This window comes from Austrofundulus limnaeus, unplaced genomic scaffold (genome assembly GCF_001266775.1).
Source record: "Austrofundulus limnaeus strain Quisiro unplaced genomic scaffold, Austrofundulus_limnaeus-1.0 Scaffold0, whole genome shotgun sequence".
Lineage (NCBI taxonomy): Eukaryota > Metazoa > Chordata > Actinopteri > Cyprinodontiformes > Rivulidae > Austrofundulus > Austrofundulus limnaeus.
The window spans coordinates 8379318-8396779 of record NW_013952402.1 but is presented as its reverse complement, the minus strand read 5'-3'; the positions used below and the strand labels follow the sequence as shown (position 1 = coordinate 8396779).

Here is a 17462-nt window from a genome sequence, read left to right as displayed (position 1 = left end):
GGGGTAGCCATGCTGGATGGCACAGCTTTGAAGGGTGTGTGTGATTTTCACTGTTTTAAGTTCTTAAATCCTCTTCATCTCCTCTTCTGCCTTCATGAGGTCTGTGCAGTGCTTGGCAGACCAAATTAAAGCAACTGTTTTCCATGATTCCCTTTGGAACAATGAAAAAGCAAACAGCTTTTAAACTTTGAGTTTAAAAGCTGTAGGTTTTTTTTTCTTTCTTTTAATTGCCTTTTTTATAGCTTTTTCACTTCTTCTCCTCTATTTTATAATCATATTCACACACGCTGAGATCACTGTGCATGATGTATATGTGGTTATGCAGCTGTAAAAGATGGGTGTTCCTCCTCCTTCTTTGCCAATGTTTGGGGTGTGGCTCTTTTGTGTCCATCTGTTCAAGCTCTGAAGAGAAAAAAAAACAGTTTACAATATTTCCACAAACACATGCATGCAAAAAATTATTTCCTTGGCATGGATTCAGTTCATTGCAAATGCCAGGAGATTTAAAGACGCATGCAAAATTTATTAAAAAAATTAAAGTAAGCTGTTCTAGGACTGCAAAACAATTGCATAAATGTCATATCTCAGCTCTTTGCCCAACAAAAGAAAAGTTTAGCAGAGCTTAAATAATAATAATGCTTTGTCATTCAATGCAGAATCTGTGTTTAGGAGAGAAAAAAAAAACTTCTCTGTGTTTGAAGTGCCTGTTCTGTTTTTGCTCTCTTCTCAGGGGACTTTTTGCAAGCCACTACACTGAGACACATTACAGGGAGGATGGAAGTGCGGTCACCGGTGCTCACAACTTCACGGTACGGTGGCCCTCGAGTGCTTGTGGTCACGTCAAGTTGACATGCAGCTGTGCGTTGTGGTCTCACTGGATTAAAAAAGAAAAAATGCCCAAGAAGACAGACACATTTTACTTTGAGCTTCAATTCAGCAGAGAAAAACACTTTGTGTGTTCCAATGCTAAAATGAAATTCCATACCAGGAAAGGGCATCTTAAGTGATGGAAAGGGCCACGAGTTTTTGATGACGAGTTCACATAGCTCTGCATACTTGCCCATGTAATAAAACTGCCACTTTAAAAATGTTTGTGTATATATGTTTGTTAAATCAACAGTGCTGTAATTCTTCATGCTCCAATGCGTCTATAACAGTTGKACCATTGTGAGTCGCCAATCCCTGATAAACTCAGCCCAAAAAAAAGGAAATTTGTGTTTTAAAAAAAATTAAGAAGTCTCTCCTCCAAGATACTTCTTCAGGAGAGGAGGAGAGGCGAAAGTTTCATTAAAGAAGAACACGTCCAGAGGACCTGCTTTTTTTTTTTTCTTTTTGACTTTTCTACCAGGGTTACTGAGATGTGTTTTGTTTATTTTGTTGGATCAATGTTCATTTATTTATATATATTTTTGTAATCTCTTATGGTAATAGACTAACTTACACAGTGCTTTATCAAGCCCCATCAGAGCCCAAAGCATTTACACTACAGTYATGCACCCATTCACACACTGCTGATGAACACAACATCTGAGACGGCTGGAACAGGGGATTGAACCAGCAACCTTCAGGTTACAGGATGACTCCCCTAACCACTCTGCCCACACACCACTTACTCAGCTCCTATAATTTCACTCCAATTAAGAAATATGCAAGCTGTCTTACTACTTGTGCAATATTTATTTTTATGCATTCTAGTCTTTATTTGGAAGCTCACCTAACACCCCTCCCCCAASCAGTCCCCTGGTTGTTGCAGAGCTAAACGTCCATCTTTTGACCTATTTGTTGATAAGCTGTGGGTTTTTTTCTCCATGTTTTTCAGCCTCCGCTTCTATCAGGATTTGTCATAAAATCCTCTTTTAGTGCTCAGTTCTGTGCATAAGCAAGCCAGATATAGCAAATAGTTTGCTTCACTTTTAAAAAAAACAAATATGTTTCTTTTACTTTTTCAATTTCAATTTATAGTGCTTGTCAGGTTTACCTGACCGCAGGACTTGGCTGATTGAAAATCAGTTGAAGTGGCTCTGAAAAAAAAAAAAAAAACAAGAAAAACACTCGACAAATCTTTGTTCTCTGAATTTTTTTTACCTCACTTGACACCAGCTTGTCATTTTTAGTGCCCATTTTGGAGCGGAGAAACGTTTGCTTGGCGTCACAGAAACCTGTGATTCATGACAGTCAGAAGTTGTTTTTTTTTCTCTTTTAAGGAACGGTTGATTGTTGCGCTTTTGTACCTCGGTTTGACTGGCAATCATGGTGTTGAATTGAACAGCTGTGAGGATATTTTTACAGCTYGGAGGAGCAGTTTGTTTGTTTAACGCTGACTGACAAGTCAGCTCCTCACAAAGTTGCTTGAAACAGCTTTTCCACATGCTGTCTCTCTCTCATCAGTAATTTTCTGTTGGAGAATGTTACAAACATCTGGTTGTCAAAGGGACTTGCTGCGTTGTCTCAGATAAGTTTCATGAAGCTGTGCAGTTTGTGTACCTGCTGTCACTGAACTCAGTCTGCCGTGTGTTAAATCAGGCATCAGAAGAAGCAAAATACAGCGGGTAAAATGAGTATTGAACACGTCACCATTTTTCTCAGTAAATATATTACTAGAGGTGCTAATGACATGAAATTTTCACCAGATGTCGGTAACAACCCAAGTGATCCATACATACAAAGAAATCAAACCATAAATGTCCAGAAATGAAGTTATTTGTAATAATGTGGAATGGCACAGGGAAAAAGTATTGAAGACATGAAGAAAGGGGAGGTGTAAAAAGGCATGGAAAGCCAAGACACCAGCTGAACTCTCTCAGTAATTAGAAAGCAAGCCTGCCCCTTGTCAGTGCAAGTTAATATCAGCTGGTTTAGTCCCAAATGATGACCAGGTATCACACAAGAACCATCTGATGATGGGTAAAAGTAAAGAGCTCTCTCAAGACCTTCACAACCTTATTGTTGCAAAGCATAATGATGGCATCGGTTACAGAAGAATGTCTAAACTTCTGATGGTTCCAGTGAGCACTGTTGGGGCCATAATTCAGAAGTGGAAAGAACATTATTTCACCATAAACTGACCACGACCAGGTGCTCCTCACAAGATTTCTGACAGAGGAGTGAAAAAGAATTATCAGAAGAGTTGTCCAAGAGCCAAGGACCACTTGTGGAGAGCTTCAGAMAGACCTGGAATTAGCAGGTACGTTTGTTTCAAAGAAAACAATAAGTAATGCACTGAACCACCATGGCCTGTATGCACGCTCACCACGCAAGACTCCACTGCTAAAGAAACAGCATGTTGAAGCTCCTTTAAAGTTTGCTGCACAACATTTAAACAAGCCTGTGTAATACTGGGAGAATATAGTCTGGTCAGATGAGACCAACATTGAACTGTTTGGATGCCAGAATACACATCATGTTTGGAGGTCAAATGGCACTGCACATCAGCCCAAAAACACCATACCAACAGTGAAGTTTGGAGGTGGGAACATCATGGYGTGGGGCTGTTTTTCAGCATATGGTACTGGCAAACTTCAAATAACTGAAGGAAGGATGAATGGAAAAATGTACAGAGACATTCTTGATAAAAATCTGCTTCCATCTACCAGGATGATGAAGATGAAACGTGGCTGGACATTTCAGCAAGACAATGAGCCCAAACACAAAGTCAAGGAAACTCTCAGTTGGTTTCAGAGAAAGAAACTAAAGCTTCTGGAATGGCCCAGCCAATCACCTGACCTGAATCCAACAGAAAATCAATGGGAAGAACTAAAGATCAGAGTTCATAGAAGAGGTCCACGAAACCTTCAAGATTTGAAGACTGTTTGTGTGGAAGAATGGGCCAAAATCACACCTGAGCAACGCATGCCATTAGTTTCTCCATACAGGAGGCGTCTTGAAGCTGTCATTGACAACAAATGCTTTTGTACAAAGTATTAGATAAATTTCAGTAAGTGTGTTCAATACTTTTTCCCTGAGCCATTCCACATTATTAGAAATAACTTAATTTCTGGACATTTATGGTTTGATTTCTTTGTATGTATGGATCACTTGGGTTGTTACCAACATCTGGTGAAAATTTCATTTTATTAGCACCTCTAGTAAGATATTTACTGAGAAAAAAGGTGACGTGTTCAATATTCATTTTACCCGCTGTGCATGTAAGCAACTTCCTAAAATTCAGACAAGAATGCGAGAAAGGAAGGGGAAAGTCGCAAAATTTGTAAAGAAACTGCCCTTTCTTCTTTTTTTTATCATTTTTTCTTATTTACCTCATACTTTGCAACTCTTATTTTACTCCAGACACTCCCAATATGATCTAAACCACGGATGGGCAACTGGTGGCCTGTGAGTCACATCCGTCTCACGAGTGACTTTCGTCCCACCTACTAATGAGCACCACGCTGCCCTATTTATTTATTTATTTATTTATTTATTTATTTATTTATTTATTTATTTATTTATTTATTTATTTATTTGTTTGTTTGTTTGTTTATTTAAAAAACACTTAAAACATCTCTTAGAATCTAGGAGCAGTTTTGTGTGTGTGTGTTTTTTTAAGTAAAAAAAAATAAATGTTCAATATTTCAAGGCAAAAGTGTATAATCTGCTTAGAAACATCTGCCATAATAGCTTTCCGTCTGTCCGTTCATTTTCTTCCACTTTTCTGGGGTTGGGTCGCGGAGGCAGCAGCCTAAGCAGAGAGACCCAGACTTCCCTCTCCCCAGCCACTTGGGCCAACTCATCCGGGGGAATCCCAAGGCGTTCCCAGGCCAGCTGAGAAACTGGTCCCTCCAAAGTGTCCAGGGTCTTCCTCTGGGCCTCCTCCCAGTGGGACATGCCTGGAACACCTCATCAGGGTGGCRTTCAGGAAGCATCCTAACCAGATGCCCGAGCCACCTCAACTGGCTCCTCTTGACGTGGAGGAGCAGCGGCTCTACTCTGAGTCCCTCCCGGATGACTGAGCTTCTCACCCTATCTCTAAGGGAGAGCCCAGACACCCTGAGGAGGAAACTTATTTTGACCRCTTGTATCTGCAATCTTGCTCTTTCCTTCACTGCCCAAAGTTCGTGACCATAGCTGAGGGTAGGAATGTAGACCGACCGGTAAACCGAGAGCTTCACCTTTTGGCTCAGCTCCCGCTTCACCATGACAGATCGGTACAGCCCCCGCATCACTGCAGATGCAGCACCAATCCACCTGTTGATCTGCTCCATTCTTCCCTCATTCGTGAACAAGACCCCGAGAAACTTAAACTCCTCCACTTGGGGCAGGACCTCCTCCCTGACCCGGAGAAGACCCCCTATCCTTTTCCGACTCAAGACCAAGGTCTTGGATTTGGAGGCACTGATCCTCATCCCAGCCGCTTCACACTCGGCTGTGAACCACTCCAGTGAGAGCTGGAGATCATGATCTGATGAAGCCAATAGGACCACATCATCTGCAAAAAGCAGAGATGTGATCACAAGGTCACCAAAACAGATCCCCTCAACACCTTGGCTGTGCCTAGAAATTCTGTCCATAAAAGTTATGAACAGAATCGGTGACAAAGGGCAACCTTGGCAGAGTCCAACTCTGACCGGAAACGAGTCCAATTTACTACCGGCAATGCAGACCAAGCTCTGGCATACAGGGACCTAACAGCCCATATCAAAGGGCCTGGTACCCCATACTCCCGGAGTACCCCCCACAGGAGTCCCCGAGGGTCACGGTCGAACGCCTTCTCCAAGTCCACAAAACACATGTAGACTGGTTGGGCGAACTCCCATGCACCCTCCTGAGGTTGTTGAGCTGGTCCGCTGTTCCACGACCAGGACGAAAACCACACTGCTCTTCCTGAATCTGAGATTTGACTATCCGTCGGGTCCATAATAGATTAATTGTTATTATTTTTAGTGTTAATATTAGTCGTCACTACAACATGTTGCACAAGGCTAAATATGAGAAGTTTACTAAGTCTCAAGTACATAAACAGCAACTTTTTACCAGAACCACAAACACACAGGAGTCTGTACTCGCGGTGTCTTTCAGTTTGCTAAAGTGTTTCTTTTTTGTTTGCCTCAGACGTTATGTATTCATATTTATGAAACGAGTGCAACTGTTATACATGCATTTGAGCATGGAAAATGTTGTTACTGCAATGAATGTTGGTTTATCATACACAAACATTTTTAAAATGGCAGTTTTATTACACTTTGGTAAGTGCGTCAACAAAAAAATCCATCATTTAAGTTGCCCATTACTGATCTAAACACAAGCTGTACTTGGACAAAGCCTATTGTCCTGACTTTATAAAGGTAGAAAACAGAGCCAAGAGGAAGGTCAGGAGTCTGTTTTTCCCTTTTCACCACTTGAAAAACATTCACTCCTTCTGCCTGATGTTTTCCTCTGTGAAAGGTGAGTTAATCTAGGTCAAGCTGAGCAGAGCGTTGCTCTATATTTATACCACTGTCTTCCAGTTCTGCTTCCACCTGGCTCACTAACCTGCTCTGAACTCATCAAACAGAAGTGTTCCCTCCTTGAAATTTGGTATTCAGGATGAGAAATGGTCAGCGAACTTGCTGGTGACAGTTAATTTAGGAGCTGCTAGGCAGTAAATGGAGGTCTGCATCTCTCTTTAATGACAGTCATTTCCTCTCCTTCCTTATGCTCAGACAACACGAAGATCCCTATTTTTTTTATTTTTTTTTATTTATTTATTTATTTGCCTTCCACCAGAACGCTCTGATGGAAAGATGAAGGATAAGCTATTACCATATTACTGTCACCTCGCATGCATGTCAGTTTTCCTGCTTTTCCCCTTGCATTAATTTCAAACGGCCTGTTTGTAAGCAGATGGAGACTTAAGGGGGGCGACTGCTCCTCAGAGCATGCTAATTGAAATGAACATGAACTGGGCAGCAACAGGGCAATTTCACTGTGTCTGGTCCTCGTTTGCTCTTTTGAAGTCAAGTTGGAGCTACTGTTCCGCTGCAAGAAAATAACCATTTTTGTTGTCTTTTTTATTTTTATTTTTTCAAAATGATACTTTTCTAATAGTTGTGTAAAGTCTGTCATTTTTCTAAAGTGTTTTTCTTTCTCTTTTTTTCCCCATATGAAAAAAAAAATCTCTTTCAGAATAACTGCTATTACCACGGGGAAGTGCAGCAGCATCCAAACTCGGATGTTACCCTGAGTGTGTGCTCGGGTCTTCGGTGAGTAATGCAAGAATCATTTTGTATTCAAGCTGCCCTTTAAGTGCTATTTGCCACTGCAGAGTTTTTTATTTGCTTAAGTCACTCAGCAAAGCAGCCCGTCGTCTTTAAGCCCAGTAAGGGTTCTGTCAGTAAGATGGTGTGCGACTCGCTGAAACGGGGGGGAAAATGTCAAATACCTCTGTCCAAATAGGCGTTCAGTAGCTGCTTTCATTTTAGCTGCAGTTGGCATCTGACTTGTGCTAATGACCGGACACACTTTGGAGCTTGTTGAAGTGGGTGTTAGTCAAGTTGTAAGATTAACAGCTTCACCTTATAATTAATTCTATGTTCAACAGTAGAACAGATTGTGTTTAGTTTGCCATGATAAGTTTCTTTTTTTTTTATCAACGCAGTAGCTTCTAATTACATAGCACATTTAACTTGCCCTGGGAGGTTTAGCCTTGATCTAAGATGAAAGATAAATCTATGTTAATGAAAAAAAGCCTCCACGTGAAGAATATTAATGCCACTGAGACGATTTGTGTTCATTAAAGCTTTCATCTTGAAATCCATCAAAATTTTTGAACAGCAACAACCTGTGGCTTGATCAAAACAAATTTCGGAGTTTCATTTGGTCTCAGTAAGAGTGCGTTTACAGACAAAAACCTGCCTCTGTTGTTCCATCAGAAAGAGCCACATCTGATCAATTTCTGCGTTGGGCCAAGTGCAATATGCTTTGAAGTTTTTTATATATATATTTTTCTTACTTTCTCTGCAGAGGCTTCATTGCACTCGAAAACAAGACATTTATCATTGAGCCTGCGTCTGGCCACCACGCCGGGGCCCACTTCATCTACCGGGTGGAAGAGCTTAGCCTGACAACTGGAGCTTGCGGCCATGGCTTCAACCTGTCCTCTGTTGCCCCTGAAAACCAAATCAAAAGCCCCTTTCAGTCCTTCCACACAAGGGTGAGCTTTTAGTGTTGCTTTTGCGAAGCAGAGCCAATAAACATGTTTGTGAAATGTTAATCAACTTTTTTTTATTTATTTCATTATAAAATACATCAGACAAAACAAAAGATAAAAGTGACTTGACCAAAATTTGGCATGTTGGCTATCAGATTAATATAAACAGGTTCTCTTGAGGTATAGATTTGGATTTGACCCTCATTTTATTTGTGTTAAGAGCCCAGAGTTGAGGGCCCATGCAGACGCTTTGGCTGATATTTCGCAATGAGCAGGTGCAGCATCCATCTGTCACTATTACCAAAAATTAAAAAAAACTCCCATTTGAGGTAGGAAGTGGGACTAACCCACAAAATGAACCTAATGGCCCCAGACTTTTATGGTAAATCAACTCTCAAATCTGTTTTAAAGGGAGAATTTGTTCTGCATTAAAATGTGGGATTTTGAAGGAAACGGATCATGGATTATGATTTACAGATTTAGAGTTCTTTATCATGGTTTCACTGCTTTTCAAATTCACAGAACTCTATAAAACTGGAGCTGAATAACTTCATTTCTTCCATGGGGAAACAGATCCTTAGTTTAAACATATAAAAACAAAAATGATTTTGCTCAAATAGTTGATTTGTACCTGGAAAAATRTTATGATGAACATTTATTTTTTATTGAAATAAAATATTTATTGGTTTGAACTACTCCCTAACCCCTAAATGAAGTGCACAGAGCTCACTAAGAATCATTTTCAGCGTTATAGAGTCAATGGGCCTCATGCAAGAACATGTTCGTATTCTTRTCCTAAATTTCTCTTACTTTTGTTCGTACAAAGGTTTCGTACGAACATGTCACGTCAGATTCAACAAACTCTTCTATCTTCAGGAAAAGTGCGTAAATGAGCTGCGTAAWTTMCACCTKTTCTATCCAGCTGCTCGTGCACGCGAGAGGAGATTAGCATAATTACCACCCCAAAAACACCATATAAGGCTATGTTTCCTACCTCAGATACAAGTGTTCATTCATGAAAAATGACAGCGAAAACTGAAAAAATAAAAACTTTACGAGTTCAGAGATTGAAGTCCGTCTGTCAGAGATCCAGAAAAGAAAATCTGTCATTTTTAGCAGCTCAGCTGTGGAATAAAAAGAGCTGCTAAAAGTATAAATAATTGTGTTAAATCATTTTCATTTATTCAGAAGCCGCAGCGCTGCGCACCGTGCCCTGCCCAGCAGACTGACTGTTCGTAAAATATACGACAGGTCTGGACCACTCGTAAATTTTGTTCGTATCTGAAAAAAATCTTAGAATACGAAAACATTGGTGAATGCCACAAATTCTCCTAAATCACTCGTACGCACAACTTAAGAACAAATCTGTGCGTACGAACGGTTCTTGCATGAGGCCCATTGTTTGGTGATGTAGTAACAAAATTATGAACAGTAAAGAATTAGAAATGGCATTTGTGAAAGTCACCCACCTCTCTGAGGAGTTGAATGGGAGGATCACAACAGGAGGTGGTCAAAAAAAATGCTATTGTTTTGAAGTTTTATCTTAAATGTTGCCTTTGGGTAAAACTTAACTTGTTGAATTGAATTTAAAGGTTTAACTGTAAATTTGTGTGCATGTGTGTTTAGAATATCCTCCCAACCTGGAACAAATGTGTGTTGTCTTTGTTTTCTCAGCATAAAAGACATACTCAGAAGACAACTAAATACGTCGAGCTGATTATTGTTGCAGACAACAGAGAGGTAAAGCACCTGTTCGTCTTCCAAATCGCAAATTTGTCCAGCAGCTACAGAACACTGAAACACAGCAACCCTTCAGGCTAGCCCTGATTTTATAAACAAAAGAAAAAAAAAGAAAAGGCAGGGAAAGCAGCAGTAAGTGTAGAGCAGGTCCCTCTGGAGCTGCTAAATGAGGTGAGTGTGCAAAAAAACCTGTTGCAGCAGCATTTTAATCTTTTTTTTAGCCTGAAACTTTTATTTTCAGTTCCCCAGCAGAGCAGACAGGAAACAGGAAAAATCCACACGGATACAAAAGAGTCCCACTGTAAGCACTAACAAGCTTGTTGTGGGGTTTCCTCTTGACAGTTCCCTGCTAATGCCATTGACCTGAATAGAAGAAAAGGAAACAGAATTTTTGAAAAGGAAAAAAAAAGGAAGAAAACATTTTAAGTTCAGATTTGAAGTGAGGAATCAGCTCAGGTGGACGCACAGCAGGGTGGAAGCAGACAATGTGAATTTGCTTCAGTTTACACGCAGAGATTCGATGCTCCCTGGGATCGTGCTATCCGTCTTACGAACACCAGGAGATTTTTCTACATCCAGATGGTCACAGCTTGACAACACACAGGAAAACATATTGCCTGTGAATATTTTGGGCAGGCGTTCGCACCAAAGTGCCTCCGTTTGCATGTGTGCCGTGCCATTTCATGGTTTTTAGATTGGAAAATGATAGTCTCACTTATGTCGTCACGAAACACCTGCTAAATGCTCATTTGTTCCACCGCTAACGTGCAATTTATTTATTTATTTATTTTCTTTTTTTAGTTTCAGAAACAAGGGAAGGACTTGGAGAAAGTGAAACAGAGGCTAGCGGAAATAGCCAATTATGTGGACAAGGTAAAACATCGTCTCCTTAATGTGAAATCAGGATAAATCACTTTTTAAAAATAGAAATCACGCTGGCAGTAGAGATTAATGGGATGACTGTGTGATATATTAATTTTCTTTTTAAGCAGCTGCCTGAGCTGTGGCTAGAACACGCAGTAGGCAGATGAATTTATTTTAGGCGGCGATTGAAAGTCATGCCTTGATCATGTTAAAATAAGAAAAGAGATTGGTTTTAAAGGAGAGGTTTAAGAGCTGGTGAAAGAAATAGTAATATATTTCAGTGGATTGAACTTTAAATATTATTCTCTTGCACATTTGTTTGAAGAACATTCGTGCCTTCCAAATTCTTTCTCTCTTCTGATTTGTCTGAGTCCATTTCTTACCATGCTTCCCTTCAGTTCTACAGAGCGTTGAACATCAGGGTGGCTCTGGTGGGTCTGGAGGTGTGGAGTGACTCTGACAAATGCCCCGTCACTCAGGATCCCTTCACCACTCTGCACGAGTTCCTAGACTGGAGGAAAGTAAAACTGCTGCCCCAGAAGCCTCACGACAATGCGCAGCTCATAAGGTGAACATTTATTTTGACAGTCACAGAAACCTCTGGGCATTGTGAGATTTTTTTTTCTTTGTTTGTTTCACCTAGAAAAAGAAAAAGAAAAACCTCCTCAAAATGTGTCAGTGTCAGCACCACATCTACAAAACCACAATATACTGCCTGTATGGGGGAAAAAAATGCAGTTTATTCTTATCACTGGTTCAAGTGAGAATTTATAAATGAGTTCATCCAGCACCAGCTCTGCACCAATCAAACAAAAAAACAACAAAGAACAGGAAACATACAGAACTAAATGAACTTGTTAGAGAGGAAACTGTATGCTCAGTATTTTGATGGCAAAAAGGCTRACGTTTAACAAAAACAATAACTTTAAAGGGAGGTATTATGTATTTTCAAGGCACATAGTTCAGTTCTATACCACAACAACTATTGTTATCTTCAGTTGTTATGAAAAAGCTGCATATTACAAAAAGGAATTTGACTTTGCATCATAGCCTATATAACAGGGATAGCCAATTCTGGTCCTCGASGTCCGCAGCCCTGCACGTTTGACTTGTTTCTCTGCTCCAACACACCTGATTTGAATGAATGGATGATTTTCGGGCTTCTGCAGAACTTGGAAGAGGTAATTCACTGACTGCATCAGGTGTGTTAGAGAAGGGAAACAAGTAAAACATGCAGGGCTGCGGACCTCGCTACTGTATATAAACACCTTGAAATTGGCCTCTGTCTTTTTAAGAACCTCCTGTTTTGGATACGTCCACTTAAAAATAATGAAAATAATAATTTTCTATAATGATTTATGTAATACTTGATGATTGAGGACTAAAATATTCATAATTAACAGTAAACAGACTTAGACAAAACAATAAAATAGCCATTCAGGCAGTTATTATTCAGTAATTAGCAGAAGGCCSTAACATACATTGAAGGTTTGCATGTTGTATTATGTACAAACTGTTGCAAAAGTATTAAATACACTGATGACACAGCTCTGGTTTGTCTTTAATTTGATGAAGAAGAGGACCGAGGTCCAGTTTTGGATATTTCTTTCTTAACCGGTGTAAACAATCAAATCTTCTGCTTAGCGTGAGCAAAACTAAAGACATGTCTATAGATTTCAGGAAAAGCAAATCCTCTTGCCTATCTTATATTGACGGTGAACTGATGCTTGATTACAAGTGTTAAATATCTTGGCGTCGTGCTTGATCACAGATTGAAGTGGGATTTATGGACTGACCATATGAGCACAAAGATGCAACAACAAAAGCATTTTTTTAAAGAAGTTGTCGTTTAAAGGCACAGTGTGTAGGATTTTGTCAATTCTTTTAGCCGAAATTGAGATAATCACTAATGACAATAATAAAAACCATGTCTAATCATTGCAGACAAAGAACTTGTTTTATTATTTTTACCTTATAAAAAGCTGTTTATATCTCCATGGTCGCGGGTCGCCACACAGGCAGCCGCCATCTTGCACCGCCATCTTGTCTACGAAGGCTCATGAAGGACAAACYGCRGTGGCGGCGTCAAAAACTGTTTTAATTGTAATACTCTAAATGTAATATTTGTTGTCTGTCATTGTAGCTGGGATAATTTTACTTATTAAAGCTCATAATCTTACCACTTGAAACATCACTAGCCCTGAAGCTGCTGGTAGACATCGCTGTTGGAATTATCAAAGGTTTTTGACACCTGAGAGACACCGTAGCAACTTTGCGTTTGGAAGCGGGGGGTGGGGGGAGGACCAAGGAGGATGATTCAACCACTAGATGTTGCTGAAAACAACAAATCCTACACACTGTGCCTTTGATGCTCATAAAAAGTTTCTTCACGTTTTATCGTGGTTTTATTGAAAGTCTATTATCTTTCTGTATCATTTTGTAATTGCATTATTCAGCAAGCATTTACGAGTGTGTGGTTCACAAGGCAAAAATAAAAATCATGATTGACAAAACCCACTTCTTTGCTCACTGCTTCAAACATTTACCATGGCAGCTGATTAATATGTATTTATGTCATTAGCTTATTTAATTTGATTTGACCTTAAATTTTTAACTAATTGGGTTATTTTTCAGTTTTCATTGTTCTTGTATTTCAAGTTTGAACAATATATTCATTTGTGTATTATTTTTTTTTTACCTTTTTTATATTCATTTCCCAGATGTGTTTATTCATGCATTCGGTTTAATTAGGCAAACATTTTTAAATTAATTTATTTGTTTGTAATCCGTATTCACTTTCACATTTCGCACGTTTGTGATGAGGGTTTGGAAAGCATTTGTGTTGCATTGAAGATCAGAAAAAATAGGTCACTTCATGAAAACAATGTCTGAGAAAGAAGAAAAAAAAACATGTTTAGCTGCCTTTTTTTTTACATTACAGTATTTGTAATTTAGTGCATTTATTCACCTCCAAAAATCTGCCCGTTAATTCTAGAAAGACTGTTCATCAAAGCAAATGTATTGTCTAACAATGTTTATGTTTTCATATCATAATAAAGCTGTAGAAGTCTAAATGATAATTTTTGCTGTGTTGCTGTCTAGGAAGCTGATTCTGTGAAATGTTTGCCAAAGCAACCGCGGTTTTACACACGTTTTGAGTTCAAAGCCACACCGTGCCGTGTTATTAACATTTGCTCCTTTGAACATTTTAATCGCCTACTCTTGTCTTTTGCAGCGGGGTTTACTTCCAGGGCACCACTATTGGCATGGCGCCCATCATGAGTATGTGCACTGTGGAGCAGTCTGGAGGCATTGTCATGGTGAGTATGAAACCCTCTCCTTGCTCCCACAAAAGCCTCCCCTCTCCTTTTCTGCCCCCCGTAGCCCAGTTGCATCAGTGAAGGGATTGTCCTGATTCTGCAAGCTAATGCAATCCAGACCTGATTTACAAAGATGAATATGACCTTTGGCTTGCTGAAAAGGTGCTTACGGACAGCTCTGCCAGGGCGCCTTGCCTAATGACGTACTGATGTTTGTGCTGGCACTCCTCACACTAGACACAAACACAAAAACGCAACAATGTGTGAAAGTTTCTGCAGAGTTTTGCCTGCAATGACTGTTTAAAGCTGCATGAAGCCTTTGTAGTTTTGTCGTAGATGAAAGCTGCAGGTTGAAGGTATAGTAGCTTCTGTGTGATGTGTCATTTCTAAGCAAACCATTTAAGCTGCCAGTGTAGATTTTTGAATTGAATTGATCGAAACTCGTGACCAAAGGGTTTGTTGGCAGGATGGAACTGAAGAAATTCTCCAAAATATTTCTGTTTTTTTTTTTTTCAAATTTATTTGAACTAAGAAGGTCCTGTATTTGTCATGCCTGGTTCACACGGCAAGATTTTAAAATGGTCAGTTGATTATCTAAGACCTCACGAACATTTAGATGTCAGACAGGAAATCTCTCGACATCCCTCGAGATCAAATGTGAATTCAGAGTAAATAAACATGGCCGACAAGGACGAAGCAATCATGATAGTTTGTGGACTATATTTAAAAGAGAAAAAATAAAAAGGCACCTCCGACTTTGTATTTTGTTTTCCCCTCCATGTTTCCCTCATCTTGCTTTCTGATTGGCTACATGCCACACTCAACAGGCTGAGAGGTGTTTTTTCCTTAGAGAACACCACACACTCTGGGATATTGAGTCTATTTTGTTCAGCGTTTCTGTTAACAAGAGCTTTCTTATTTCTTTTACATTTGCAGGCCCTATACCTGTACATTTATGGAGCAAAATATTGAACTCACACACATTTAATTGACAACATGTCTTACCAGACTCTGGGACAAGCGCTGATTCCCAAATCATTTCCACAACACGAACGCTGCATGACAGTCTCCCTCAGCGGGCACACGGTGACACCTTTCCTCCTCGTAAAAATTGTGAGATTATTCGTGTCAAAACTGGATGCGAAGCGAGCACTTCTGTAAATCAAAAGCCACCACTTCTGAGCACCCTGTCATTTACATTTTTACGAGAAGTGATAAGATGTTTACTCCTGCTTCTTTCAGAGCATACGCTTGGAATCAGAATTTTTTCTTTTTATTTATTTATTTATTTATTTTTTGCATTTTCTTTTATGCACAACTGTACATCCTCCCTACGGAGTTACTACATGTCATAAATTCGCTTCTGGTTCATGAGATCCGTGCCGAAACGCAAAGCGGTTATCAGCCCGGTCCCATTATGCCTCAGCCCAGATGTGCATGCCCCCATCAATAGATTTGTTTTCTGSTGGCTGTTGCTGTGATGAGGCTTTTCCAGATGTTTGTCTTCCACATTACTTCCACAAAGCAGATGGTCTGGATCGAGATTAAAGGGCCACAAAAGGAGTAAGAGGGCGGTCAAAGACGACGATCTATTTCTCAAACCATACCGGACCATGTGTTCTACCCCAAAAGCTTAGATTTGGTCATTTATCTTTTCCACATGAATAGAAATTATATTGGACAGCCTATCAGAACCATGCTCGGATCGTAACTTGCACATCATTTATTTGCCATCCCAAAAGCACAAGTTTGATCATACTTTCTTTAAAAATATTTTAATTATYAATGCTATGAGTACTCGGCTATAGAATAAACACATGTAGTTCCAGAAATACACTCCACTGATAAACATGGTAGAAGCAGCAGAGAGGTTTCCCATCCTTCCTGTTGGAAGGCAGGCTGCAGCTCCCATGACGCTGCTCTTTAATCAGAACAGGAAGTGACTCATCTTGCTCTCAACTTTGACTGATGACTGTGGTTTTAAAGGATACATGTGATTTTTCTCATGTTCGCACCAGAGAAACACATCACAGTAGGAGATACAGTACAGCAGATGACATTCATTTCTCTCGGTTCACAGTATTAGGAATTCGGACTAAAATTGAAATGAGATTGGAAATGTAGTCATCCTGTCACCTTTTRTGCTGTATTTATCTGTAAGATCAAAGTTTGCCTGTCTTAGCTGCACAAGATATTTGCATTTYGTTCATCCTACTTTCATATTTTAAGCCTTTATCTTTAAAAAGGTTGGAAAAGTGCAAAWACTCCAGTTTGGACGACACATGATTTATCGGCTGCTGATAGTGGCTAAATGCATGAAATCTGAGATAGTGCCATTAACAATTAATCATGTAACAATACATATTTTTATACTGTCTCAATGACATTAATTTAATCTTAATGKTTGAGTTTGTTTGATTACAATTTATTAGTTGTCCTTATTTACATCCCTACAGATARGGATATTTCCTCACAGCAAAAAGAAAAGTTCATGTTAGAGAGATTGTTTAGCGTCACAATATTTAGTTTTCTAAGCCTTTGATAACTCAACGACATGATGGATGTTTGTGTCTTGAGCTATCTTCTATAGATTTTACTCCTTTTCCAGATGCACCTTGGTGCACAAGCGCTACACTGATTTAATATTTCATTTACTATTCCTCATCCCAGCCTCCCCGTCTGTAAAAACTTGTTAAAATCCAAACTTTCATTCCTGTGTTGTCATTATCCATCTTTGTCTGCCAGGTGAAGGGCACTTGTCTTGCTTATCAGTGCAGACATACTGCGATGGGTTTATGCAGCTTTCTGCAGTAGCTGTCTCCAACAGCAGACGGTATGATTGGGTCTGTAGGGGTAGTGGAATGACAGATGAATTTTGGTCTCCATGAAGAGAATGAGTAATAGAAAAATGATGGGACRTAGGTAGGCTGTCTGTTGTTTAAATAAAAATCCTATTTGATGTTTGCGTTTCCATGTGCGTCTCAATTTGCTGTCCAAGCAGAGTGCAGAACCGAACGTAATTAACGTGTCCCGTGCCTTCCTTGTCCAGGATCACTCTGAGAACCCGCTGGGTGCAGCTGTGACTTTAGCACACGAGCTGGGACATAACTTCGGCATGAACCACGACACCCCCGAGCGAGGCTGCGGCTGCAGGATGACTGTTGATCGGGGAGGCTGCATCATGACCCCCTCCACCGGGTGAGTCTGGGAATGTTTTCCATTCACAACTAAGATGTGGCAAACACAGCGGGAGTTGACCAAGGAAAATAAATAAACTAGAAACGTACAACAGTTACTGGAAACGCAGCGTTAAAACAGAAGTAGAACAGAGAAGAAATTATGATGGAAACTTAGGACACAAAATTTGAGAAAACTTGAGGTATCAAGAATTATTAGAGAAGTTATTTGTGATC

At 39.8% G+C, this 17462-nt stretch overlaps 1 protein-coding gene across 1 annotated transcript in view; it reads left to right on the top strand.

Annotated features, from left to right (window-relative positions):
• The window catches only part of adam12b (ADAM metallopeptidase domain 12b), a gene marked incomplete in the record, with an annotated part of 110038 nt that overhangs the window by 56319 nt on the left and 36257 nt on the right, over positions 1-17462 (top strand). The window contains 8 exon segments of the mRNA XM_014001941.1: positions 731-809; positions 7102-7178; positions 7939-8128; positions 9800-9865; positions 10667-10738; positions 11128-11297; positions 13965-14049; positions 17099-17247. Of these exon segments, the coding sequence (XP_013857395.1) occupies positions 731-809; positions 7102-7178; positions 7939-8128; positions 9800-9865; positions 10667-10738; positions 11128-11297; positions 13965-14049; positions 17099-17247 (888 nt within the window).